The 24,759-nt window shown below is 40.7% G+C and overlaps 2 protein-coding genes across 7 annotated transcripts in view; both read left to right on the forward strand.

Moving 5' to 3' along the window:
* The window catches only part of jakmip3 (Janus kinase and microtubule interacting protein 3), a 13,569-nt gene extending 2,198 nt beyond the window's left edge, over positions 1 to 11,371 (forward strand). The window contains exons 4-25 of one of the 5 annotated variants that reach the window (XR_007032311.1): positions 1 to 155; positions 660 to 860; positions 1,447 to 1,560; positions 1,656 to 1,811; positions 2,178 to 2,315; positions 2,886 to 2,921; positions 3,043 to 3,114; positions 3,595 to 3,699; positions 4,678 to 4,806; positions 4,906 to 4,989; positions 5,100 to 5,162; positions 5,239 to 5,337; positions 5,442 to 5,540; positions 5,718 to 5,777; positions 6,154 to 6,219; positions 6,440 to 6,508; positions 6,597 to 6,674; positions 6,975 to 7,208; positions 7,342 to 7,407; positions 8,148 to 8,207; positions 9,914 to 10,020; positions 10,186 to 11,371. The exon at positions 1 to 155 is cut by the window's left edge and continues 85 nt beyond it. Coding sequence is in view for 4 of the 5 variants with exons in the window: in XM_035146797.1 (XP_035002688.1) it covers positions 1 to 155; positions 660 to 860; positions 1,447 to 1,560; positions 1,656 to 1,811; positions 2,178 to 2,315; positions 2,886 to 2,921; positions 3,043 to 3,114; positions 3,595 to 3,699; positions 4,678 to 4,806; positions 4,906 to 4,989; positions 5,100 to 5,162; positions 5,239 to 5,337; positions 5,442 to 5,540; positions 5,718 to 5,777; positions 6,154 to 6,219; positions 6,440 to 6,508; positions 6,597 to 6,674; positions 6,975 to 7,208; positions 7,342 to 7,407; positions 8,148 to 8,198 (2,075 nt within the window). In the remaining variant the exon portion in view is untranslated. Of the gene's footprint in view, positions 156 to 659; positions 861 to 1,446; positions 1,561 to 1,655; positions 1,812 to 2,177; positions 2,316 to 2,885; positions 2,922 to 3,042; positions 3,115 to 3,594; positions 3,700 to 4,677; positions 4,807 to 4,905; positions 4,990 to 5,099; positions 5,163 to 5,238; positions 5,338 to 5,441; positions 5,541 to 5,717; positions 5,778 to 6,153; positions 6,220 to 6,439; positions 6,509 to 6,596; positions 6,675 to 6,948; positions 7,209 to 7,341; positions 7,408 to 8,147; positions 8,208 to 9,913; positions 10,021 to 10,185 lie in introns of those variants that run through there. The other 4 variants (XM_035146797.1, XM_035146799.1, XM_047338346.1 and 1 more) reach the window with 4 other exon arrangements.
* A 906-nt stretch (positions 11,372 to 12,277) lies between these two features.
* dpysl4 (dihydropyrimidinase like 4) lies at positions 12,278 to 24,375 on the forward strand. 2 transcript variants are annotated; one of them, XM_035146391.1, is made up of 15 exons: positions 12,278 to 12,576; positions 15,690 to 15,778; positions 15,865 to 16,049; positions 16,187 to 16,351; positions 16,730 to 16,791; positions 16,934 to 17,014; positions 17,143 to 17,211; positions 17,887 to 18,007; positions 19,143 to 19,299; positions 20,294 to 20,435; positions 20,627 to 20,711; positions 20,845 to 20,930; positions 21,018 to 21,197; positions 21,406 to 21,571; positions 21,733 to 24,375. In XM_035146391.1, the coding sequence occupies exons 1-15, from the start codon at positions 12,298 to 12,300 to the stop codon at positions 21,822 to 21,824; spliced, it is 1,959 nt and encodes a 652-aa protein (XP_035002282.1). In that variant the 5' UTR covers positions 12,278 to 12,297; the 3' UTR covers positions 21,825 to 24,375. The 2 variants fall into 2 exon arrangements, with proteins under 2 accessions (XP_035002282.1, XP_035002281.1); XM_035146390.1 differs by lacking the exon at positions 12,278 to 12,576 and adding an exon at positions 14,839 to 14,983.
* Positions 24,376 to 24,759: the final 384 nt, after the last annotated feature.

Consider the following 24,759-nt stretch of genomic DNA (forward strand, 5'->3'; position numbering starts at 1 on the left):
AGCTAAGAGGAGCTAAGAGGTTCACAGAGGAGGCTCTGATGTCAACTCAGCAGGCCTGTCAGGCCCGAGCAGCCGATCTGCGATCAGCTCATCACCAACACCAGGAGGTGCTGAACAGAACCAAGAGAGACTGTGAGAGGGAGATCCGCCGACTGGTACAAGACAGCATCACACATACATGTCTGAAAACATAGCTCAAACACAAATCTGTTCATTCTATTGTTCTGTTGTCGTCATCACTCAAACACATCGTCATGGGAACATTTTGACTGTGATGTCAATGTGATAAACGAGTAGTTACTTTAACCAGGTTCTGAAACATTAAAAACTAATTAACTGCAAAAACAGTTAGTCTGAAGTTAACGTGTCCTGAGATCCAGTCATTTGTTTTGCTGTGAACTTCCTGTGATGAACCCGCTGTGACACAGTGGTTCTTCAAACACAGCCTCTGACCCTCCGGCCCTCTACTTCTAACCAGACCCCTGAATTCAATGACCCACCTGTAATATAGCTTCATACTTCAATCTATTTTCATCCCACCACCTGTCTGACAGACCAACTCTGCCCCTCACCTGCCTGTCTACTTGTAGATCTACTTGTCTAACCCTTCCTCTTACCTGTCTGTCTCCCTATGTGTGTGTCTCACCATGTGTGTGCAGATGGATGAGATAAAACTGAAGGACCGAGCGGTCAGTGTTTTGGATAAAGCGCTGGGGCTGCAGGCTGGACATGCTCACCGCCTGCAGCTGCAGACTCAGGCAGCAGAGCAGCAAATCGCAGCCCTGAGAGACGCCCAGAGGGTGGGGACAAACCAGCCCAGTCACACCCCTAGCCCCACCCCTAACACTGCTCCTCACATTGTAAGCTCCGCCTCGTCTCGATCGTGCTGCATGATGTAGAATCAAACTTCCTGTTACCTGATCTCATCATGACATCATCAAACATGTGGAGCCTCTAATCCTCAGAATCACACATCCCTTTGCTCAAAGCTCAGTGATCTTCACGACGCAGACGGTCATGTGACCAGATGATGTGTTGTTCAGGTGTGTGCGTTCAGTCAGTCCTTTAAACCAATGGAAAACATCCTGCAGGTGAAAACATTTCAACTTTGGTTTCAGAAGCTTTTTCCAGTTAAAACATTTCAGTGACTGACGTGTCGTTATATAATTTTTTCTCCTAATGTGACTTTTATCAAAGAGAGGAAGTTACATGTCATTACCATAACGACATCAACCCACGACGATGGAGCGTGACGAGCTACAGGTTTTGCAGTTAATTATCTACAGTCTAAAGTCCTTTCACTTTATGGTGTGTGTGTGTGTGTGTGTGTGTGTGTGTGTGTGTGTGTGTGTGTGTGTGTGTGTGTGTGTGTGTGTGTGTGTGTGTGTGTGTGTGTGTGTGTGCACGCACGCACGCACGTGTGTGTGCACGTGTGTGCATGTGTAGTCGCAGGAGGACCGGGACACCCGGAGGTTTCAGTTGAAAATTGCTGAGCTCAGCGCCATCGTCAGGAAGCTGGAGGATCGAAACGCTCTGCTGTCTGAAGAACGCAACGAACTGGTAACACTAACACACACACTTCACAAGCATCCTTTATTTGTATAATTTCTTTTTTAGTGTTTATTGCTTGTTTATTGTTCACTCACGTTGTTTAGCTGAAGCGTCTGCGAGAGGCTGAGAGTCAGTTTCTTCCTCTACTGGACAAAAACAAAAGACTGAGCAGGAAGAACGAGGAACTGGCGCTTGCACTGCGTCGCCTCGACAACAAGCTTCAATTTGTCACACAGGAGAACCTGGAGATGGTAACTATGGTAACCCCTGACCCCTGCAACAAACACTGTTATGGTTTTGTGTCAGTCTGTGAGTAGAAGTGACACTTTCAGGAAATATATTAAGTCAAGTTATTATTATTACACAAATGTATTATGCATACAAGATAACAACAGGTCCTGCTAAAGCTAGCTAGCTTAGCCGAGTTGCATTGACTGTTTACTTTGTCACCTCTGACCGTAAAGGTCATGTGAGTCAGTTTGGACAATTTACATGACTTCAGGATTAAGAACTACAACCAGAAAACTACAAACTTCAGACAGGAAGTTTCCTCAGTGTCAGATGCGCAGGACATCCATCTGTTACCTTTTCACCATGGTAACAGCAGCATTTATTGTCATCCATAGAGAAGACCCAGTTCATTAAATGACCTGGACCGCAGCCACTCCACCAGTTACCATGGTTACAGCCAGGAGGAGAGAGAAATGGAGTTTCTGCGGTTACAGGTTCTGGAGCAACAACACATCATCGATGACCTGTCCAAGGTAAAGTACTACTACTAATACTGCAACTGCTACTACCTACGGGGGTAGTACTGCTGACAGAAAGTGGAGGAAAACTCAACTCACAGCTCACTGTCATATTTACAAAGAAGCCGTGACCTCCTATAACAGAGCAACATGTATTGCAAAGAAGGATTATTACAGAGAATGCTGGGAACTCTGGAGTATTATTCTCCATGGTTGAGCAGCTACTTCACATTAACACCTGCAGCTCTCTCCATCAAAATGTGAAGAACTGGCCCATGGAGCATCTTAACTAATCCTGTAAAAACGATGCTTCATCACATGAAGGGATCTTTGTCAGACTCTGAGTGTAACTCCTCCAACATAACATTATTTTTTAACATAACATTATTAATTAACATGTTTTTATTTTTATTAACATGTTTCTATTTTTATCCATATTGTATGTAAAGCACTTTGAGTTCATTATTATCATAATTATTATTATTATTACCACGGCTACTGCAAGTACTGCTACCACTAATACTACTACTTCGACAGTTTTTCAGCACGACTGAAATAACTCAAAGTTTCTGTTTTTGTTTTCAGGCTCTGGAGACGGCTGGTTATGTAAAGAATGTTATAGTAAGTATATGTGTGTGTGTGTATATATATATATATGTAAACTTTACAATGCTTTCGTTAATTGTGTAGTTGTTCATGTTGTTGTGGTGTTGATCACTTTGTGTTGTTGTGTTTACTGGAGGAGAGAGACATGTTACTGAGATACAGACGTCAGGACTCAGTGAGGAGGAAACGAACCTTCAGAGCCTGCAGGGTGAGACTACACACTTTATTACACACACTTTGTTACACACTTTATTATACACACTTTATTACACACACTTTATTACACACACTTTGTTACACACTTTATTATACACACTTTATTACACACACTTTATTACACATACTTGCAATGTCTCAAAGGAGAATTTCTTCAGATTTGCATAAATGTTAAGGATTAAAGGGTCAGAGTTCAGAGGTCAGGGTTCGAAGGTCAAAGGTCACTCTAACCTTTTGCCTTGTAAACACGATGTCTCAGGAACACCTCAAGGGAACGTTTTAAAATTTGGCACAAACATTCACTTGGACTCACAGATGAATTGATTAGATTTAGGTGGTCAAAGATCAAAGGTCACTGCGTTTTTTATAGTTTCTTGCTTGTTTTGTAAGTTATGAGGGGCTGGTCACATACAGATTCAATAAAATCTGTTTTTGTGTGTGTGTGTGTGTGTTTGTGTGTGTGTGTGTGCAGGTCATAGAGACGTTCTTTGGTTATGATGAAGAGGCGTCGGTTGACTCTGATGGATCGTCTTTGTCTTTTCACACTGACAGAACTCCAGACACTGAACCAGAGGAGGTAACACACACACACACACACACACACACACACACACACACACACACACACACACACACACACACACACACACACACACACACACACGTGTCTCCATGACTTCAGAGGATGTTACTTTGACTTTAACCTCAACTATAACTAATAGTTTTTCCCAAAACTTTAACCTGACTTAAAACTAAACCTGACAAACCCTTAATCTGAACTAAACTTAAACCTGAACTTACCTTGAACTTGACCTTAATCGTATCTTGCCCTAAACCTGAACTAGGTCTGAACTAAACATTGTCTTTCCATTTAAAACATGTCGCCTCTCAGACTTCGCCTCCTCTCTAATGACCTGTTTGAAGATTTCACAACACAAGTCACGGTTAACGTCACCAATGGCAATCTTCTCTCCTCGGATGCTGAGGTCCTCCTTACCGTCAGTTTTTGACACCATCAACCAATCTCTTTCTTCTCTCCCAGCTCTACTCCTCCCTCAACATCACTGACAATGCTCACTGCCATGGGTCTGATCTCAGTATCAGACAACTGCCCCTCCACCTCTTTCCTAAGGCGTCCCCCAGGGTTCGCAGCTTGGTCCTCTCCACTTCACCCTCTACCCGCTTCCTCTCTGAAACATCATTCATCGTCATAGTCACCACTTTCACAGCTGACGTCCAGCTTTACATTTCCAGTTAATCCATCACCATCCTTCCCCCACTCCACTCTAGCCAACCGCTGCACGGAAATTAAATCATGGAAGAGTTAACTTCCTCAAACTCATCATTGATCGTTATCGGTTTAAAATCCCTGAAAACATCAACTTTTCCATTAACACTGAAACTTAAGTCTCCCTCTGAAACTCTGTTCAAACAAACACTGGTTTAACCTCTGGTTAATAACTAGTTTTTAAATTCTTAATAATGGCTGTTGATTGGTTAATAATTGATTAATAAACACCTCGTTAACCTCTGGTCTTCTGTTTGTGTGTTTAAGACGTCTGTGCGTGAGGAGGCGGAGCTTCGTTACCGTCAGCTGACTCAGGAGTATCAGGCGCTGCAGCGAGCTTATGCTCTCCTGACGGAGACAAGTGGAGGAAACTACGATGCAGAGAACGAGATCAAGGTGACCAAACCTCTGAGCAAGGCAACGGCAGAGAGGGTTCTGATTCCTGTGATGGAGCAAGGCGCTGACAGGTTGACGGTTTGATTCCCTGTGTTTCAGACAAGAGAGCAGCTGCTGACAGAAATTAACCGATATCAAAGTCGAGTCAGTGACCTGGAGACAGCGCTAACACAACAAGGACAGGTAACACACACAGACAAAAAAACAGACACACACACATTCACCTGTCACCTCTCTCTCTCTTACATGTCCCCCCCACACGTCTGTCTGTCTCCCACCTGTCTGCCTCTCAGGATGTGCAGTGGGTGGAGCAGAAACAGTCTCTCTATCAGAGGAACCAGGAGCTCGTTGAAAAGGTAAAAATATTTAGACACAAAATAAAAGTTACCATGACAACACATCAGCTGATCCGAGTGTCGTCGTGTTGTTCAGGTGAAGCTGATGGAGGCTGAAGAGCTGCGACTGAAAAACGACATTCAAGACGTCAGAGATCAAAACGAACTGCTGGAGTTCAGGATCCTAGAGCTGGAGGTAAACAAACATCAACAACAACAACAAAACACAGTCACACTGAAATCAACGACATATTTAAACAGTCACACACTGTGTTTCGATGTAAACTCTATTGGTTCTAGGAGAGGGAGCGACGTTCACCTGCCATTAACTTCCAACAACTCCATTTCCCAGAAGGCCTCAGTCCTCTGCAGATCTACTGTGAAGCAGAGGGAGTCACAGTGAGTAACACCTGAATACATATGATCACATGATCCCATGACCCCATCTAACCCAACATCCTAACATCGTCCTGATCCTAACATCCTAACATCCTAACATCGTCCTCATCCTAACATCCTAACATCCTAACATCCTAACACTGTGTCATCACGTGTATGATGTGTTATATTCCTCAGGAAATTGTGATCAGTGAGTTGATGAAGAAACTGGACATTCTGGGAGATAACGCCGTAAGTGTATGTTGAATTTATTTTGTACATGTATGTTTCATAGATGTCAATTTGATCTGAAGAATAATCAACTTGTGATTTATCTGAAGTTGGAATCATATTATCCAGTCCCCACAATCGTTAGAGTTAAGATTATTTTATAACATATTACATATTACACATATATCATAACATGTTAACATGATGTAAATTGTTGACCCCCTAACCCTAACCCAAGATTGTTATGATGTTGACACATTGACACTTTTGTGACATGTTGAATTCATGTAATTGTCATGTTAAGTAATTATCATGTTGTTGACACATTATTGACATGTTGTTTACATGTTGTCACATGTTATTGTCATGTTATTCAAATGTTTTTTGCCTGTTTTTACTGTAGAATCTGTCCAATGAGGAGCAGGTGGTGGTGATTCATGCCAGGACTGTACTCACGTTGGCAGAGAAGGTAACACACAACTGTCATGAACACACAATATTTGTTTGTTGACCTGTATTGACCTTTGACCCTGATTTAAATATGTCTCCTGACCTTTGACAGAACAGTTGTGTCTGTTGTGTCTCTGTGACAGGTTCTGAACCACGGGTTGAAAAACTCTGGTGTTTATAAGAACTTGATTCTGTCTCCACCTGTCTGTCTGTCTCCACCTGTCTGTCTCTCTGATCAGTGGCTGGAGTCCATTGAAGTGACGAAGTCGTCTCTGCAGCAGAAGATGTTGGACATTGAGAGTGAGAAGGTGAAAAATGTACAATGTATAATTTTGTTATAGTTTTGGTTATAGTTGCTGACTTGTGACCTTTGACCTCTTTTGTGTGTCTGTCTAGGATCTGTTCAGTAAACAGAAAGGTTATCTGGACGAGGAGCTGGACTACAGGAAGCAGTCGATGGATCAGGCTCACAAGGTCAACAAACACACAGCGTAAAACAACCAACACACAAAGTAACACAACAAACAGACAAATAACACAACAAGCACACAAGAAAAAAAAGATGAGTAACAAGCGAAGTGACAAACACACAGAGTAACACATCAAACACACAAACAACACAACAAACACAAAAGTACCACAAAAAAAATTTATAATAATCTGAAACGTGTGTATAATGAAATTGTAATTTCAGGGTGTTGGGGTTTACATTCATTTAATTTTCAAACTGTTCATATTAAATATTTAGATTTCTGATGTTAAAATTTGATCCAGAGGATCCTGGAGCTGGAGGCCATGTTGTTTGAGGCTCTGCGGCAGGAGGAGTCATCCAGGATAGAGGGATTCAAGATGGACGACAGTCGTCTCTCTGAAACACTGACGGAGGAGGAGAGGGAGGGGCTAAGGAGAGCCATGGACCAATGGAAACGAAGTGTGATGTGCGAACTGAGAGAACGAGATGCTCAGATCCTCCGAAATAGGATGGAGATACTGCAGCTGACACAACAGGTAAACATGTCAACAACTATTCAATCAATCGTTCTGGCAGCTTTGTTTGTGTAGGAACTTTTATACAAACAAAATATCACAAACTGAGTGAAACAATCAAACAACATTTACCAGAGATGTTTGTGTTTGTCAGAGAAACAAGGAGCTGGAGGAGTTCATAGAAAACCAGAAACGACAGATCAAAGAACTGGAGGAGAAGGTAAAACATGTGACATGTTAGACAATACAGTTCCATTTATCACCATGGCAACATGAGTAAATAATCACCATCACCATCTTCATCATCAACTTAATCATCACATCACCATAATCATCTTCATCTTCATCGTCATCATCATCATCATCATCATCATCATCATCATCATCATCATCATCTTCATCATCAACTTAATCATCACATCACCATCATCATCATCTTCATCTTCATCATCATCACCATCATCATCATCATCATCATCATCATCATCATCCCATCATTATCTTCATCATCATCATCTTCATCTTACCATCACCATCACCATCATCATCTTCATCATCATCATCATCATCATCACCATCATTATCTCATCATCATCATCATCTTCATCATCATCACCATCATTATCTTCATCATCATTAATTCATCTTCATCATCACCATCACTCATCATTATCTTCATCATCATCATCTTCATCTTAATCATCACATCACCATCTTCATCACCATCATCATCATCATCTTCATCATCATCACCATCATTATCTTCATCATCATCATCTTCATCTTAATCATCACATCACCATCTTCATCACCATCATCATCATCATCATCACCATCATCATCTTCATCATCATCATCATCATCATCATCATCATCACATCACCATCTTCATCACCATCAGCTTCATCTTCATCATCATCATTTTACTGACTCTTCCCTGTTTCCTGTTTTTTCTTCCAGTTTCTCTTTTTGTTTCTCTTCTTCTCTTTGGCCTTCATCCTCTGGTCCTAACAGCAGCTGGTGAGTTGATTACTCAGGACTCGTTCACACCTGGTTTGTTTCAGACCGTCAGACTTTTAGTTTAGTCTGAACCTAAACATCAGGTGTGAAAGGTTCCTCAGACACGGTACAGACCAACGCACCAACATTCAATTCAATTCAATTTTATTTGTATAAATAAATATAACTATATAATAAACATTATCTCAAGGCACTTGAGCATTTTGAGACACATTGTGATTTGTGAATATGGGCTATACAAATATAATTAATTATAATATAATCTCGGGGGCAGAGAGAAGTGGTGAATTGCTTAGTGCATGATGGGAGTTCTCCAGCAGTCTAGACCTACAGCAGCAGAACTAAGGGATGTTTCAGGACCTGATCCAGAACTGTAGGCTTTATCAAAGAGGAACGTTTTAAGTTTCTTAAATGTAGAGATGGTGTCTGACTGTAGAACCCAGAGTGGGAGCTGGTTCCACAGGAGAGGAACCTGGTAGCTGAAGGTTCTACCTCCTGTTCTACTCGTACAGACTCTAGAACCACAAGAGAACCTGTGTTTTGGGAGTGCAGTGATCTATTTGGACAGTACAGTGTTATGAGCTCTTTGATATATGAAGGGTTTGATTGTTAAGGACTTTATATGTGAGGAGCAGGATCTTGATATTCAGAGTTTTACAAGGAGCCAGTGCAGAGAAGCTGAGAGCAGTAATATGATCTCTCCTAGTTCCTGTCAGCACTCGTGCTGCAGCATCTTGGACCAACTGGAGGCTTTTCACAGACTTACTGGGACGTCCTGATAATAAAGAGTCACACTGATCCAGTCTAGACGGAACAAATGGACGAGTTTCTCAGCTTCCTTCTGAGACAGGATGTTCCTAATGTTCATAATACTGTGCAGGTGGAAGAAAGCTGTCCTAGAGACTTGTTTTATATGTGGGTCACATGTCCTGGTCCTAACTCAGGTTCCTCACAGTGGAGCTGGGGGCCAAGCTAACACCAAGGGGACTATCTGGTCACACAGTGTTTTTCTGAGATGTTTAGGGACAATTACAATGAGCTCAGTCTGAATTTAGAAGTAAGAAGTTCTGGGCCGTCCAGACCTTGTTCTTGAAACGTTCCTGAAGTTGAACTAAGTGATTAGATTCATCAGGCTTCATATATGTACAGCTGGGTGTCGTCTGCGTAACAATGGAAGTGTACGAGGTGCTTTCTGATGATGTTGTAGGAACTGTTGGGATTCTCTGTTTTTTTAAGGTCTCGACCTTAACAGGTAAAGTACCGGAAAATAATGGTACAAGTTGGCGCTTTTCGAATAAAATTGAATTGAACTAAAGTTTAGTCCAACCAGAAGAGGTGTTCTGGGTCTGGATCAAACTGAACCATGGTTCTGTTCCAGAGTGAAAACACTTTTTTGGATAGTTTGAACTTTTGGAGCAATCACAGGAAGTAGAGACAGAATTAAACAGTAGAAGAGGAAGAGGAAGCAGCTGCAGTCTTCACCTCCGACGATATAATGTTTGAACCACGAGGACGTTCAGTTGGTGCATTTGAACTAGTGTGGAGTACTGTAGTACTGTGTAGTACTGTGTAGTACTGTAGTACTGTGGAGTACTGTGGAGTACTGGAGTACTGCACCTGAAGGTGCTGATGCTGCTAGTGATACCATCATGATGTTACCATGGCAACCAAATGAAGCACTTCATTAATTTTCCCCATTCAAACAGAAAGACTACTACCCCCCCACCTGACAACACACCCATGTCTGCCGTCTACAAACCAATCAGAGTCAAGTATAGGTAGACTCCGCCCACGTAGGTGATGACGACAGGACGTACGTATGTCAGACTAAATTCTTTAGTCCCTAAATTACAATGTGAAACCAAAACTAACAGATCAAATGAAACATGGAACAAACACATGAAGTTTTATATATATATATATATATACTGTAACAGGGTTACTGTTAACGTGTTAATGTCTGTGTTCATGTCTGTAGTCAGCTTTTTTCTCAGAGGCTTGTGTCAGCAAGGATCCAGGGTTTGGAACCAGCAGCTCACTGACGGAGGCACATTGACCTGCCCCCACTCCTCAGCCAATCAGATCAGAGTCCAGCTGTCACCTGACTGCACCATAACATCCTCCCAGAATTCCACTGTGCTGCGTCTGATGAAGAGAATGGTTTCCTGTTAGCTATTTTTGACCTGATGTGCAGCTGACAAACACATGGTGGCGTCAGTGAGTCACTGGATTATCATGGTGCTGGACTGAAATATTTATTCAGTCTGTTTTTAACTAACCAGCTGTTCTCAGAAACTAACCTAACTGGAAACATCTCTAGTTAGTTCCATCACTCAGCTGGTTGACCTCAGTGTTGACGTTGTTGTTAGTTAACTGTTAATGAAGGAGTCAGAACTCAGACGTGTTGAGAACAAAAATGATGGAAAACTAATGCAAGTTAATTAAACTTTGTTCTGATTGGCTGTTCCACCTGCGGACTGGAGCATTGTGTAACTTCACTCGTGGATCTGAGGTGACAATGTGTAACCATCACATAGTTTTGCAGAGGAAATGAACTGGAAGATGAAGCAGTTCAGAAAAAAATGAATCTGAACATTATCAATGATAATATTATTGAATAATATTATTCTGATCAGTGATAAAAACAAGTCAACTGGACTTGGTTGAGTTGAGTCGACTTGTTTATGTCACTTGGATTTAACATAACCTGGATGACTGAGAATCTCAGAAATATTCTGATCAGTTTCACATGAACGGTTCCCGAGTATTTCAGTGCTTCACATCAATATTATATTATATTATATTATATTATATTACTGAGAAAATAATTTGATTCTGTAGTGTTTAAACATAAAAACATTTTTTAACTTATTTTCAAATCATATTGATTTTTTGTTAAATTTTTTGTTTGTTTTTCATGTTTCACTTTCGTTATTTTCATTTCAAATGTTGTGGAAAAAGAAAAACATGAAAATATTTAATAATCGACTGAAATATTGAATATTTCTCTGATTTTAAACCGAAGCAGAATTATAACATGTTTTAAAAAGTGGATCCTGCTGTTGAACTTTTCTGATTCCAGATGGTATTTTTTTATCCTGTGAGTCTGAACATCTTACGAGTCGACAGTTTTCTGTGATCACATTAAAACACTGAACAATAAACTGTGTTAGTGTTTTGTTTTTTAATATTGAACTTTAATCAGATTCTGTTTGAAGGAACCATCTTTATTTTCTCGTTCGGACCACAACGTGTTTCCTCACCTGAACCACAATGATTTAGCCTCATCAATTCATCACTGATCAATAAAATCAAAGATCTAGAAAAACACAAAGATGTATAATATTAGTATATTATTAAATTTTTCTATTTCATGAAACGTTTGTCAGGTTCATTCCTGTTAAACAGGAAGTGACTTCAGATTAAAACACGACAACTTCATGTAAGAGACACACTTTATTATTACTGTGTGCTAGTATATGTGTGTGAGAGACAAAGTGAATGTGACAAAGAGTTCAGACTGAAACAACCTCAGTTTCAAAACATCTACAGTGATGAGCACTGACCTGTGTGTGTGTGTGTGTGTGTGTGTCTGTCTATTCACTGAAGCTCAAATAATTGAGTCGTTCACTGTGATTTCTTTCACTCAACAAAAAAATCTGAGACCTAATTATTTTTTATATATAATTATAATTTCATTTGAATTTGAACAGATTTTTAATTAGATTCTTATTTCTAAACTAAAAACTGTATTTCCTTAGTCTGGACCCCAGAGTCATCTGACTGACAGATTGAACGCCTACAGGAAACGGTGGGTCGGGGGTCAGGGTGAGAGTCAGGGGTCAGGGTAGGGAAACGGTCCGATCATCTGGAGCTGTGAGTCTGATGACAGTCAGGTGAGCAGTAACACCTGAGAGATGATATATGACCTTTGACCCTCTCAGACTGAAGTCAGTCGTTCAGTATTTTCTTGCCTCTGATTGGTTCCTCTCAATTCCCTGCCTCCTCCATGACCTCCTTTTTGTCTCCTCCTCATCTTCTTCACTTCTTGTCGTCTTCCTCTCATTGTCTCACATCAGATCTGTTCATCATGTCTGAGCGCAGGTTTTCTCCAGAGGACGACTGCTCTTCTCTTCTCTCTCGGCTCGGTTCAGACTCTCCTCGTCCTCGGATGAAGTATGGAGGGATGTTCTGCAGCGTCGAGGGAGCTTTCGAAAACAAAACCCTGAACTTCGAATCGTTCAGTCCGCAGACGCAGCGGCGCCGAGTCCGAAGCCGGACAGATGATGGTGACGGAGGAGAAGGTGGACAAGGTCAGATGGTGGTGTTTCCCTCCAGACACCCCCGAGAAAACTACAGCAAGAGACAGGTTCAAATTACCTCTTCTGATTTAATGATTTTTTTCTGTGAATGATTATTTCTATAATTTAGAATCTTGACAAAAAATGTATTTAACGCTAGAAGATGAAGGTTTAAAGCTACAAAGCTGATACATTGGATGAATTTATAATTAATTTATTATCATATATATATAGCAACATATTTATGATATATGTATATATATACTCAGATCAGGTTGTCCTGTAAACAGAAGGTTGTTTGTTTGATCCCAGCCTACCCCATTTTGTGTGCTGAAGTGTCCATGGGCAAGATATTGAACCACAAATTGCCCCTGACGGCTACACACAGGCGACAGTGTGAAGGTGTGAATGGCAAAAGTGAACTTTTGAGTGGTCAGCAAATATATATATATATATTATTTATCAACATATTTAGATACATTTGAGGTTGATGAACAGGGACTCCTGGTGGTGAACTGAGCACATTTACATGAAATATGGTTACATTTAGGGTAGGATTAGTTAAAGTTAAGGTAAAGTTTTAGTTAGGTAATGGTAAGGTTAATTAGATTTAAGGTTAGTTAAGGTTAAGGTTAGATTAGGTTTAGGTAAAGTTGGGGTTAGGGTTTCTTGTTTTCGGCAGAAATCAGACTCAAATCATTTTCTCTGTAAACGGATGTGGACGCTGTGATTCTGTCTCCTGATTGGTTGAGTGAGGAGCCAAGTGACTCAGACAGAATGAGGTCATGACGTCTCGGAGCTGAACTTGTTTATTATGCTTCATTGATCACGCTGTGGAATCCAGGTCAGATGATCAGCTTCATGTTCTCACTGAATCCAGTTTCTGTCGTCGTCTTTCAGAGCAGAACCAACTCTGACCACAAAAAATTATCAAAGTAACTAAGTAAAGGATAAAAAATGTGAAGATTAAATAATTTATTCTATTCTATTTATATTTTTTATTATTACTTTTTACATGTCAGGAACATGTCACATTTCAGGAACATGTTAGGAACATGCAGGGGTGTAGCACAAGATTCTGGGCCCTATATACAAGCAGTCTCTGTGGGCCCCCTTCCTCTCTGGATTCATGATGTCCCTCATGCTTAAATAACAGAGTTAACTGTACAAATTAATCTGTAGTGTTTGTTAATGTAGTCAATAATAAACACTACATACAAATTAAGAATAAGAAAATATAAAATTTCGCTTCATTTGAATCCTCCTTTCGCACACTTTTGCCTACTGTTACTTTACTTAAATGAGGTTTGTTACGAGTATCTTGCTAAAAAGAACATTATTTAACATGTATTCAGGTATTTCCTAAAGTATAAAACACCTTAAAAATACCATCTGCATGTTTATGGCCATCTTCAAAATAAACCCTCTGTAGAAACTCAGCTGTGGCTCCGCAGCGGATCATCGCCCAGTGTGGTTATTTAGTTGCCTTATTGTGAAAGGTTGGTCAGTGAAGTTGTGTTTCCTGTTATCATAAGAAGCGTATCTGTATGGGACTTTTATTGTGAAGGGTCACCAACGGAGGTGGTTGTTCTTTGTGAGGGAGATTTGACATCTCTGACTTTGTAGAAAAGTAAAAAACATGTCCTCCTGGTTCAGTCCACATTGTTCAGTTGTTGTTTTACTATGAGCTCTCAGTAAAGAAGAATTAAACCCTCGGCTACATGAACATCAGACAACTGGGAACCTGCGACACAAACAGTCAGTGTGACCCGATGTACGACACTGTGTAATGATGGACTCATCTTTCTGTGGAAAGAAATCTGCCAGGAGTATCTGCCCTGTTTGCTTTCTTTCTCTTTCTCTTTCCTGTCTGTCTTTTCTTTTCTGATTTACAGACGTTTTCTTTCCTGACATATTGAACATCACTCCTCCAGTAGTCAGTCACTCACTGACTTCCATTATGTTCACACTAGACCATTTGTTTGTAGGGGTGAGACAGGTGACCTCGGGAAGCCTCCACTACTTTTGGATACAAATTTCAGTCAATAAATCGATTTAAACAACCAGTTTCAGCCATTTTAATTAAGTACTTAATAATGATTTTATCTTTGAAATCATTCAGGCTTTTCAAGGGCACCCCTCCCCTTTGGAGCCCTGGGAAGTCAGTTCCACCCCCCACTACGACGCCACATGACATGACATGTTCCTAACATGTCACATGTCCGGACTTCAGGTCATGTGTAAAAAACAGTCTATGGTAGAAACACGTTTCATGAACCTGAATACGTTAAATGCAGCGTTCGTTGATTTTATTTTGAAGCTCTTCACCGGAAGTCGAGGGTGTGTATACTGTCTGCAGCGTGACGTCAGAGAAGACGGAAACAATAGCAGGCTGTGCCCGCGCGAGCGCATCAATCAGCTGATCACAGATCGATCAGGATGTTCCAGAACAAGAAGAGCAGCGCGAGGTCCCCGGTAAGTCCAACCGGAGTCACCGGGTCACCGGAGTCACCGGAGAAACCATAGTCACCGGGTCACCGGAGTCACCGGAGTCACCGGGCCGGTGAGGGAGGATGCTGCAGCTACAGCTGTCATTCATCCAGCCCCGGTCCAGTCTGCAGCAGCCGGTCGGATCCCGGTTCAGTTCGGCTCGGCTCGGCTCGGCTCAGTTCGATTCAGTTCGGTTCTAAAGCTAAAGACTGGGACATTTCAGCTTTGTCTGTTTGACTGAGGATAAAGAATCTCTGTGAACCACGCCCCCTTTTGACCGGTTTCCATACACGTGACCGTCAACACAACTGAAACGTCATCATCGGATCTGAAATCATTAAAACAGAATTTACACGTTTCTGACGCTAAAAACAAAAATGTAACCTTAATATTAAAACTGAACCTTGTCTGTGATCAAAAAAACCTCAGTTTCAGATCAAAATCACTTGATTTTCCTTGAAAACAATTTAATTGATGTTGAAAATGTCTTGTATTTATATTCATATTTCGTTTTATCTTTAACCCGAAACTATAAAATAATTGATCAATTCACTCATAATTCACAGGTTCAGATTATGATTGAAACATTTTCCTTTTTTGAAATAAATTTCATCTCTTCTCAGATGTTTTATCTTTGTAATATTCAGAAGTGCTGACCGTTTTTTTACCCAGAATCCTTTGTGTTTTTCAGGGCGACCGTCTGATCATCAAAGGAGGAAAGGTTGTCAATGACGACCAGTCATTCTACGCTGACGTCTACGTGGAGGAGGGAACCATCAAGTAAACTGTTTTCATATCAATAATTATTAAATTGATGATGTGTGGCTGTGACCCGACTCTGACATCAATTCCTGTGTCCTGATCAGACAGATCGGCGAGAACCTGATTGTCCCGTCTGACGTGAGGACGGTGGACGCTTACGGTCAGCTGGTGATCCCCGGAGGCATCGACGCCAACACCAATCTCCTCGCTCCGCAGAAAGGCCTGAACCCGACTGATGATTTCTACCAGGGAACTAAAGCCGCAGTGTCCGGGGGAACCACCACCATCAGTCAGTAATCAATATTCAATTCAATTGGTTTGTATAGTGCCAAATCATAGTAAACATTATCTCAAGGCCCCTTAGGTATTAATTAATACTGATTAATACTGATTGATCATGCTACAGTCAGATGTTTGTCTTCACAGTCGACCATGTGCTGGTGGAGCCGGGCACTAGTTTACTGTCAGCGTTTGATCAGTGGAAGGAGACGGCAGAGCAGAGGGCGTGTTGTGACTTCTCTCTTCACCTGGACATCACTCGCTGGCACGATGGACTTTACGAGGAGCTGGAGACGCTCGTCAAAGATAAAGGTCAAAGGGTTAATGGGTTAATGGGTTAATGGGTTAGGGTCAGACATTTACTGACCAACTCTTAGTCACAACCAGAAAAACATGAGGATTAGATCACATGACCAGGAAGATGAAAATATATAACTCATTTAAATAACAACACAAACTACACACTTAACACACTGAGTCTATGTTCTATACAAATATTATAAAGTTTGACATTGACGGTTTTAAACTTTCTCTCAGGCCAAACCCAACTTTAACTAACTAACTAACTAACTGACTGACTGACTGACTAGCTGAAGAAACAATGGGAGGTGAAAACATAACCTCCTTGGCAGAGGTAACTTAAATTAACTAATGCTGTTGTGAGTTTACTGTTGTGTATTTGTGTTGCAGGTGTGAACTCCTTCCTCTTCTTCATGACGTACAAAGATAAATATCAGAGCTCCGACTCTCAGGTGGATTAATAGTTAATTACTTTATTGATTATATTATTAATGAGAGTATATGATCAGATATTGTATTAATAATTATAATAATGTTATTGTTTGTTGTTGTTTAATTCCAGTAATGGAATCTTCCTCTGTTGTCATGTTTCAGCTCTACGAGGCGTTTGGGGTCCTCCGAACTCTTGGAGCCATTGCCCAGGTCCACGCAGAAAATGGTGACATCATCGATGAGGTAATCACATTCTGACTAATCAGAGAAGAAGTCTCACTGTCGGAATGAGAACAAGTTGGTTCAATTCTATTTATTTTTAAATATATTTGTTACATTGTGTTTAAGTGCTTTGATTTTTCGTGTTTCAGGAACAGAAGAAGCTTCTCACTTTCGGCATCACTGGACCAGAAGGACACGTTTTATCTCAACCTGAGGAGGTTCTCTCTCTCTCTCTCTCTCTCTCTCTCTCTCTCTCTCTCTCTCTCTCTCTCTCTCTCTCTCTCTCTCTCTCTCTCTCTCTCTCTCTCTGTCTATATATATATATATATCGACTCAGAACCAAACACACGACCGGACGTTTGTAAAACATGAACTATGAACATGAACTAGTTCACTTTCATCTGCATGAACTGAACTTGGAACTAGTTCTATTTAAGTGTGAATCGGCTCAACACTGCTTCTACAGATGGGCTCAGATTCAGATTTCCCATTTAAGGTTTGGTTGTTTGTTTGATTTAAAAAAGAAAAGAAAAATCCTATATTTACAAAAAAAAAAGAGAGCAAAGCCCCAATTCTTTAGGATAAAGGTTCTTTGAGTTAAAAAAAAAAATCTATATAACGTCATCCTATGTTGGCTCAGAGGCATAGCAAAGAGACAGCCACATTTAATTATGGTGTGGTATGTTTTAGTTAGATTTTATATAATTTTTCAATCTTCTATCATTTGGACTTGTCATAAATAAAAAAACAAATGTTAAATGTATATTTCTGCCCTCTGTCATTTATCTTTCCGTTCCCACAACAATAATATATATATATATATGTATATGTATATGTATACACGCACATGCACGTCCACCAGGAGGCTTGAGAGAGGGTGTGTTGTGTTTCAGGTGGAGACGGAGGCGGTCTATCGAGCCATCACCATCGCCAAACAAGCCAACTGTCCACTATACGTTACCAAGGTGATGAGCAAATCTGCAGCAGATGTCATCGCAAAATCCAGGAAGAAAGGTGACATCATCCTTGTCTTTTTTTCATCCTGTGTTTTAATCCAGATTAGGTTCAGATTTAATTTGGATTGAAACTGTTCTCATTTTCTGTTATCTTTTAAAAATCCGTCTGTGACCTCTATAGCTTCCAGCATCTCAGGATGAATATGATCCACACCTGGTCAAGGTTAGAGGGAGTTAACCCTGACCTTTAACCTTTAACCTGCAGAACCTTCCAACATGAAAGAGAAAAGTTGACCCTCTTCCATGGAGGATGAATCAGTTTGGTTAAGTCTGGGTTAAACGCTTCACCTCTTATCAACTTCACCCGTTCATCATTGGTTTCTCTGGTCGCTGTTATGACCTCTGACCTTTGGCCAAAGTCAGGGCAGACCCAGTCACAGTCGAGGCCTTTAACATACAGCACTTTGACTTAGTATCTTCAGCCTCCACTGATGCAGGAAAACCTCCTCTTGAGGTGAAATTTAAAGGTGTAGTCTGTAGGATATAATAAAAGTCATTACGTTTTAATCAGTAAAACCCGCTACACTTGCGTCAGCGCACAAAGACTTGTGTCCTCATGATGAACTTCCTAGGTCACCCTCATGTCTCTGTGGGCCACATCGGGCAAGGTTGGGGGTGAAGGTTCTCTATTTATACAACTCAAGCCTCAGTTTCATTGAAGCAACGCAACAGTACTCAGCTCCTTTGTATCACTACTGAAGCCTCTAGAAAATAAAAGAGCACAATCTGCATGCTGGAGTTTGATTCCAGACCTGGTGCCGTGAGTAAAAGATGAGCTCACCTATGTCGAGTTGGTTCTTCTTCCCCACCAGAGATGTTATGTTCTTCATTCCAGGACCAGTTAATGATGCCAGAGCTCAGCATTTCTAGGTCTGGGTCTTTGTCTGCTCGCAGTCTGAATCACATCGCTTCCTGTCACTTTGGGCCCAAAGGAAAAGACCTGTGGCTCCATATTACTTCTTGGACCAAGGCCACCAGATGGTTGTTGCAGAGGCACAGATGGGTTCTCATTTGTCATCTTTGAATAGCTCTTGGTCGGGGGGCCCCACCTGGGAGTGAAACACCAGCAGGGACACACAAAAACCTGTTCCATGGGGTGAACACAAAGTCTTGTCTCATGTTTCTGCCCTCAGGTATAGTGGTTTATGGGGAACCAATTACAGCCAGCTTGGCCACTGATGGCTCTCACTATTGGTCCAAAGACTGGGCCACAGCTGCTGCCTTTGTCATGAGCCCACCCATCAACCCTGACCCCACAACTCCACAGTACTTGACCTCTCTGCTGGCGTGGTGAGTAAAACTCCATCTATTTATTGGGCTAGGGTATGATGGTTAGCATCACTCAACCTGATCTGCCTCCACTGGGGGGTAGGGCTTGTTCCACAGGAGAGGAGCCTGGTAGCTGAAGGTTCTACCTCCTGTTCTGCTCTTACAGACTCTAGAACCACAAGAGAACCTGTGTTTTGGGAGTGCAGTGATCTATTTGGATAATACAGTGTTATGAGCTCTTTGATATATGAAGGGTTTGATTGTTAAGGACTTTATATGTGAGGAGCAGGATCTTGATATTCTGAGTTTTACAGGGAGCCAATGCAGAGAAGCTGAGAGCAGTAATATGATCTCTCCTAGTTCCTGTCAGCACTCGTGCTCATCATATTGTGCAGGTGGAAGAAAGCTGTCCTAGAGACCTGTTTTATATGTGGGTCACATGTCCTGGTCCTAACTCAAGGTTCCTCACAGTGGAGCTGGAGAATATCTGAGTAACTACACGATTAGATAAAAGTGTTTAGAACAACTAAACCTGCTGTACATAGTCTGGTAACAAAGTTAAACTGATCTGATTTCATATTTAACACTTAACTAAAGGTAAAACCACATTAAACATCTGTATTAGAATCTAAAGGACAAGTTGATGGATTGGATGAAGAGACAAATGAAGTCAGATCTATGAAAGAAAATCAGCCATTAGTGAGGAAGCTTATGAGTTCCTCCTGGGAGTTAAAGGTGGTTCAGTAAATACAGTGATGAAGGTCAATCTGAGCTTCTTCTGATTTCTTCTATCAATTATCAGTAATGAAGGTTCTGTTTTCAACTTTCTTTAATTCTATTAGATTTTAGCTTCTTTCTTATTTACATGCTTTTACACAGGAGTGTTGAGTGTCTCAATCAACGACACCATCCACTTGTGTGCCAGTAACATTGAGGTAGCTGTTGTGTTGAAACCTTCGACCTCAACAGTCCAGGTGCAGCAGGTGAACCTCACACAAGTTTTATGTGTTGTCAGTGGTGACCTCCAGGTGACCTCCAGTGCTCATGCCAGTTTCTCTACGGCTCAGAAAGCCATCGGAAAAGACAACTTCACTTTGATTCCAGAGGGAACCAATGGGATTGAGGAGAGGATGTCGGTGGTCTGGGACAGAGCTGTGGTAAGAAAATTTGACCTTTGACCTTTGATGCTTGGCTGACCCATATACAGACAGGTTTACTTGTGTGAAGTTTCTTCCCTCCTCTGCTCATGATCATGAAGTTTTCCTATTTAACTTTTTTAAATTAAATTCCACTCATAGCCAACAAATCATCAAACATGAAACATTTGACATGAATTGTTTCTCTACAGTCGACAGGGAAGATGGATGAAAATGAGTTTGTTGCAGTTACCAGCACCAACGCAGCTAAACTCTTCAATATTTACCCCAAAAAAGGTATTGCATTTGTCAGTTACAATTTAGAGACGGTAATGATGTTTGTTTTATTAAGTCCTTAACATTCACTTTAAACCTTTTTATTCAGGATGAGATGTTGACTTAACTCTTACTGATGCACCTGTGTGTTCAGGACGCATCGCTGTAGGTTCTGATGCTGACATTGTCGTCTGGAACCCGAAGGAGACACGAACTGTTTCTGCAAAGACTCACAACCTGGTAACAATATCAGTATGATCGACTGATCACAATAACAATCAGTCACGATGAAGTGATCCTCCCCTCACATGTTGCCTGTGTGTGCAGACAGTGGAGGTGAACATCCTGGAAGGTATGGAGTTTCGCGGCGTGGCGTCTGTGGTGATCAGTGGAGGTCGAGTTGTTCTTGAGGATGGAAAACTTAACGTGACCGAAGGTTCTGGACGCTTCGTCCCCAGGAAGGCTTTCCCTGATGCTGTTTACAAGAGGATCAGAGCTCGCAGCAAGGCAAACAACTAAGTATACTGTAGTTCAGTGATTCTCAAGGGGTTGCGTGCACCAGCTGGTTGGTCGTGAATTGAAAAGATTGAGAACTACTGACCAAGTTAACCAACCTAAGCAGCTGATCAGGTGGTTAACCAGATAACTAGTGAATGGGCTTATCAGTCAACTGATTCATCAGGTAGTTCTTTCAGTTTTTCTCTCTTTGTCTCAGATGGCAGAGGCTCGCGGTGTTCCCCGTGGAAACTATGATGGTCCAGTCCATGATGTCATCAGCATGACTAAATCAGTCCCTCACACTCCGACCAGCAGAGGGCCCATCTGTCCGAAAACCCAGGCTGGCCCCCGAAAGCTCCACCAGTCAGGATTCACGCTAGCTGGTAGGAGGGAACACGTCTGCAGTGTGTCGATCAGTAATCTGATCAAACAAAAGTGATTGACCCTGAGGTGCATTCGGGGAAATTTAATTTACAGTTTATACACTAAACAGTTGAGTATGATAGTTGATGAATTATGAACAACATCACTTCTTCTCTTCCAGGTGCTCAGATTGACGACCACATACCTCGTCGCTCTGCTCAGAGGATTGTGGTGCCTCCTGGTGGACGATCCAACATCACATCTTTATCTTGAAACAACAACAACAACACTTACTGCAAGATACAACTAGACCTACTGCAACCTTACAAATCTTACAACTGTACAACTGGGCCTCAGTATCACTTCAAGTATGATTGAACTTCTTTTTAATTCTGCAACTAAAGTATTTGAACTGGTTCTAAACCCAATAATAACCTCAAAGATAACGTTAAACTCTGCATCCTATCAAAACCTACAAGTACACAAGCAGAACTAAATCCCTACAATTGTAGTACTTTAAGAAATACTTTTTTCAAACAACAACCAGACAACTTAAATAAAAACCTACTGCTAAATCCTACAGCTACGGTCCTTCAACTGTCGTAGAACTGAATGTTACAACAATTACTACCCGACAACTAGGACTAAACTGTACAACTAACAGTCAATCGCTAGAACAGAATACTACGACTTCAGTAAGAAAACTTCAACCTCCAAACAAACAACAAGTAATAAAATTTGCAATTAGAACGCTTGGTTATGTTGTGACATTGGTTCTCTGAAGTGCGTGGATATTTCTTTAAGACACACCTGCTTGCCCGGCCACGCACTTCAGTTTACCTATAAAATACCTATGTTGATCTGGAACCAGTTGATAGTACAATTACTACAAGACCCTATGATTAGTGCTTCACCCTACTGCTAGACCCTGCAACTAGTACTACACCATAACAAAAAATACTACAATCTTCAACCATGATACACCCTACAACTAATACCATACATTACAGCTAGTACTAAATCTGACAATGATTTATACAACCTACAACTAGTACTACACCTTGCAAGTAGCACAACACCCTACAACAAATACTACACATTACAGTTAGTACTACACCCTACAACAAATACTACAACTGTTAGAACTACAGTCTACAGCTAGTACTATATCATACAACTAGTACTACACCCTACAACAAGTAATACAACCTACAACTAGTACTTCACATTACATCTAGTACGATATCATACATCTAGTTCTACATCCTACATCTAGTATTATATCATACAACTAGAACTACACCCTAATCCTTCAAACAGAACTTTGTGTTTTTGATACATTTCTTTAAATGAGAACTCTAACAATACTTCCTCTCATCTTGGGTTAGGGTTAGACAGTAACTGTAATATTAGTATTAATATTAGTATAAGTAATATTATTATTAGAAGTCAAAACCCTAAAGATTCCTGAACATTCTTTTTTAGGTCATTTAACTTCATCTTCAGAAAAATCATCAGAACAGTTTCACATTGTGGATTTAAAATTTCATTTTTGTTTAATATTATTAAACTATGATTACTCTGTTACCTGCAGTGGCTGTTTCTCCAGATGTTTCCGAATGTTTCAGTCTCATTTCTGTTTGTTTAGTTTAATTATTTCACTGTGAGACGTTTAAAATCCTCTGTGGTGACATCCTCAGTCCTGTCAGTGTTTCTATTGGGTGGACGGACGCCAGGTTCTTTGTCCCAACAGGGTGAACCCAGTACATATTTATTTTTATTGAACCGATCAGTTTTAATTACGTTAGACATCATGTGACTGTAAATGGTGCTAATTAATCCATTGATACTCGCTACTGTCAATAGAAATCCCTTCTAAGCCACGCCCCTTTATGATTCAAACATGACATCATAAAATGACTCCACCCCCAGAAGAATCCAAAACAAACTAATATCCTCACCCCCCCACAATCCACAATTTTTAACTGTGGTTGAAGTAACTAAAGTAACTATTGACTGCAGACCATTGCTAGTGTTCGATGTTGACCTCTGAACCCTAACCGACTTCTTTGACCTCTGACCTCTGAAGGGATTTTTTTTACAGTGTGTTTGATTTGTTAAACACTTCATTTTATAACCTGATCATTTTGTAATTTTCTACAGTGTTTATATCCTGCAGTTTTAGCATCAGTGTTCATTGTCATAGTCGCCGTGTTGCCATGTTGCTGCTATGGTAACAACATCTTGTTTTGGCCAACCTTTCTGTAAATCCTGTTCTTCTTTCCAGGAGATGTTCAGACAGATGTTTGAACAGGAGAACAGCTGGATTAGAGTTGAAACAGGGGAAAAACTGGATTATAGATGAAAAGGGAGAACAGCTGGATTAGAGATGAAACAGGGGAACAGCTGGATTAGAGATGAAACGGGGGAGAAATTGGATTATAGATGAAAAGGGAGAACAGCTGGATTAGAGTTGAAACAGGGAAACAGCTGGATTAGAGATCAAAAAGGAGAACAGCTGTATTAGAGTTGAAACAGGGAAACAACTGGATTAGAATTGAAACATGGGAACAGCTGTATTACAGATGTGGCTCCAACACGGCGGATGTCTTCCTGCAGGCTGATGTTTTTCTGTCCTCACAGATACACTGAAGCCAAAATGGAGAACACATGCACTCTTTAAACTGATCATGTGCATATGTGTCGTTGTGTATGTAAAGAGGGGTTACTATGGTGACTGCTCTGTATCTATTGTGTAGTGATTGTGAAACGACTTCCATTTGTGATGAGAGTTGCATGAATAAAGGAGAGAAAAACCCTCAGAGTGACACGTCTGTTTTTATCAAGTATCTGTGTTGATTCAATAATACTAATAATCCACGTTCATTGTTTGTTCTGCAGCTTCTCTGATTGACATGTTTGCACTTTTCAGGTTTATTTTTAGAATTTCTATTATTTCATAGAAACAAGTTATTTCATGAGTTAAATTTAAAGTAAATCATGAGCAGATTGAAAAACACAATTTGACGCATAGAACAAGCAACTGAATTATTGTATCATGCACAAAACTTCAGCTTGAAGGTAGAAGCATCTGTGGTTTAGGTCATTTACTCACCATGTCAAGAGTTTGATTCCCGGCTATAGAATTTCACTATTATATTTAAATATATACTCAAAATTTTTTACTCTAAAATAATGATATGTTTAT

This window comes from Hippoglossus stenolepis, chromosome 21 (assembly GCF_022539355.2).
Source record: "Hippoglossus stenolepis isolate QCI-W04-F060 chromosome 21, HSTE1.2, whole genome shotgun sequence".
Lineage (NCBI taxonomy): Eukaryota > Metazoa > Chordata > Actinopteri > Pleuronectiformes > Pleuronectidae > Hippoglossus > Hippoglossus stenolepis.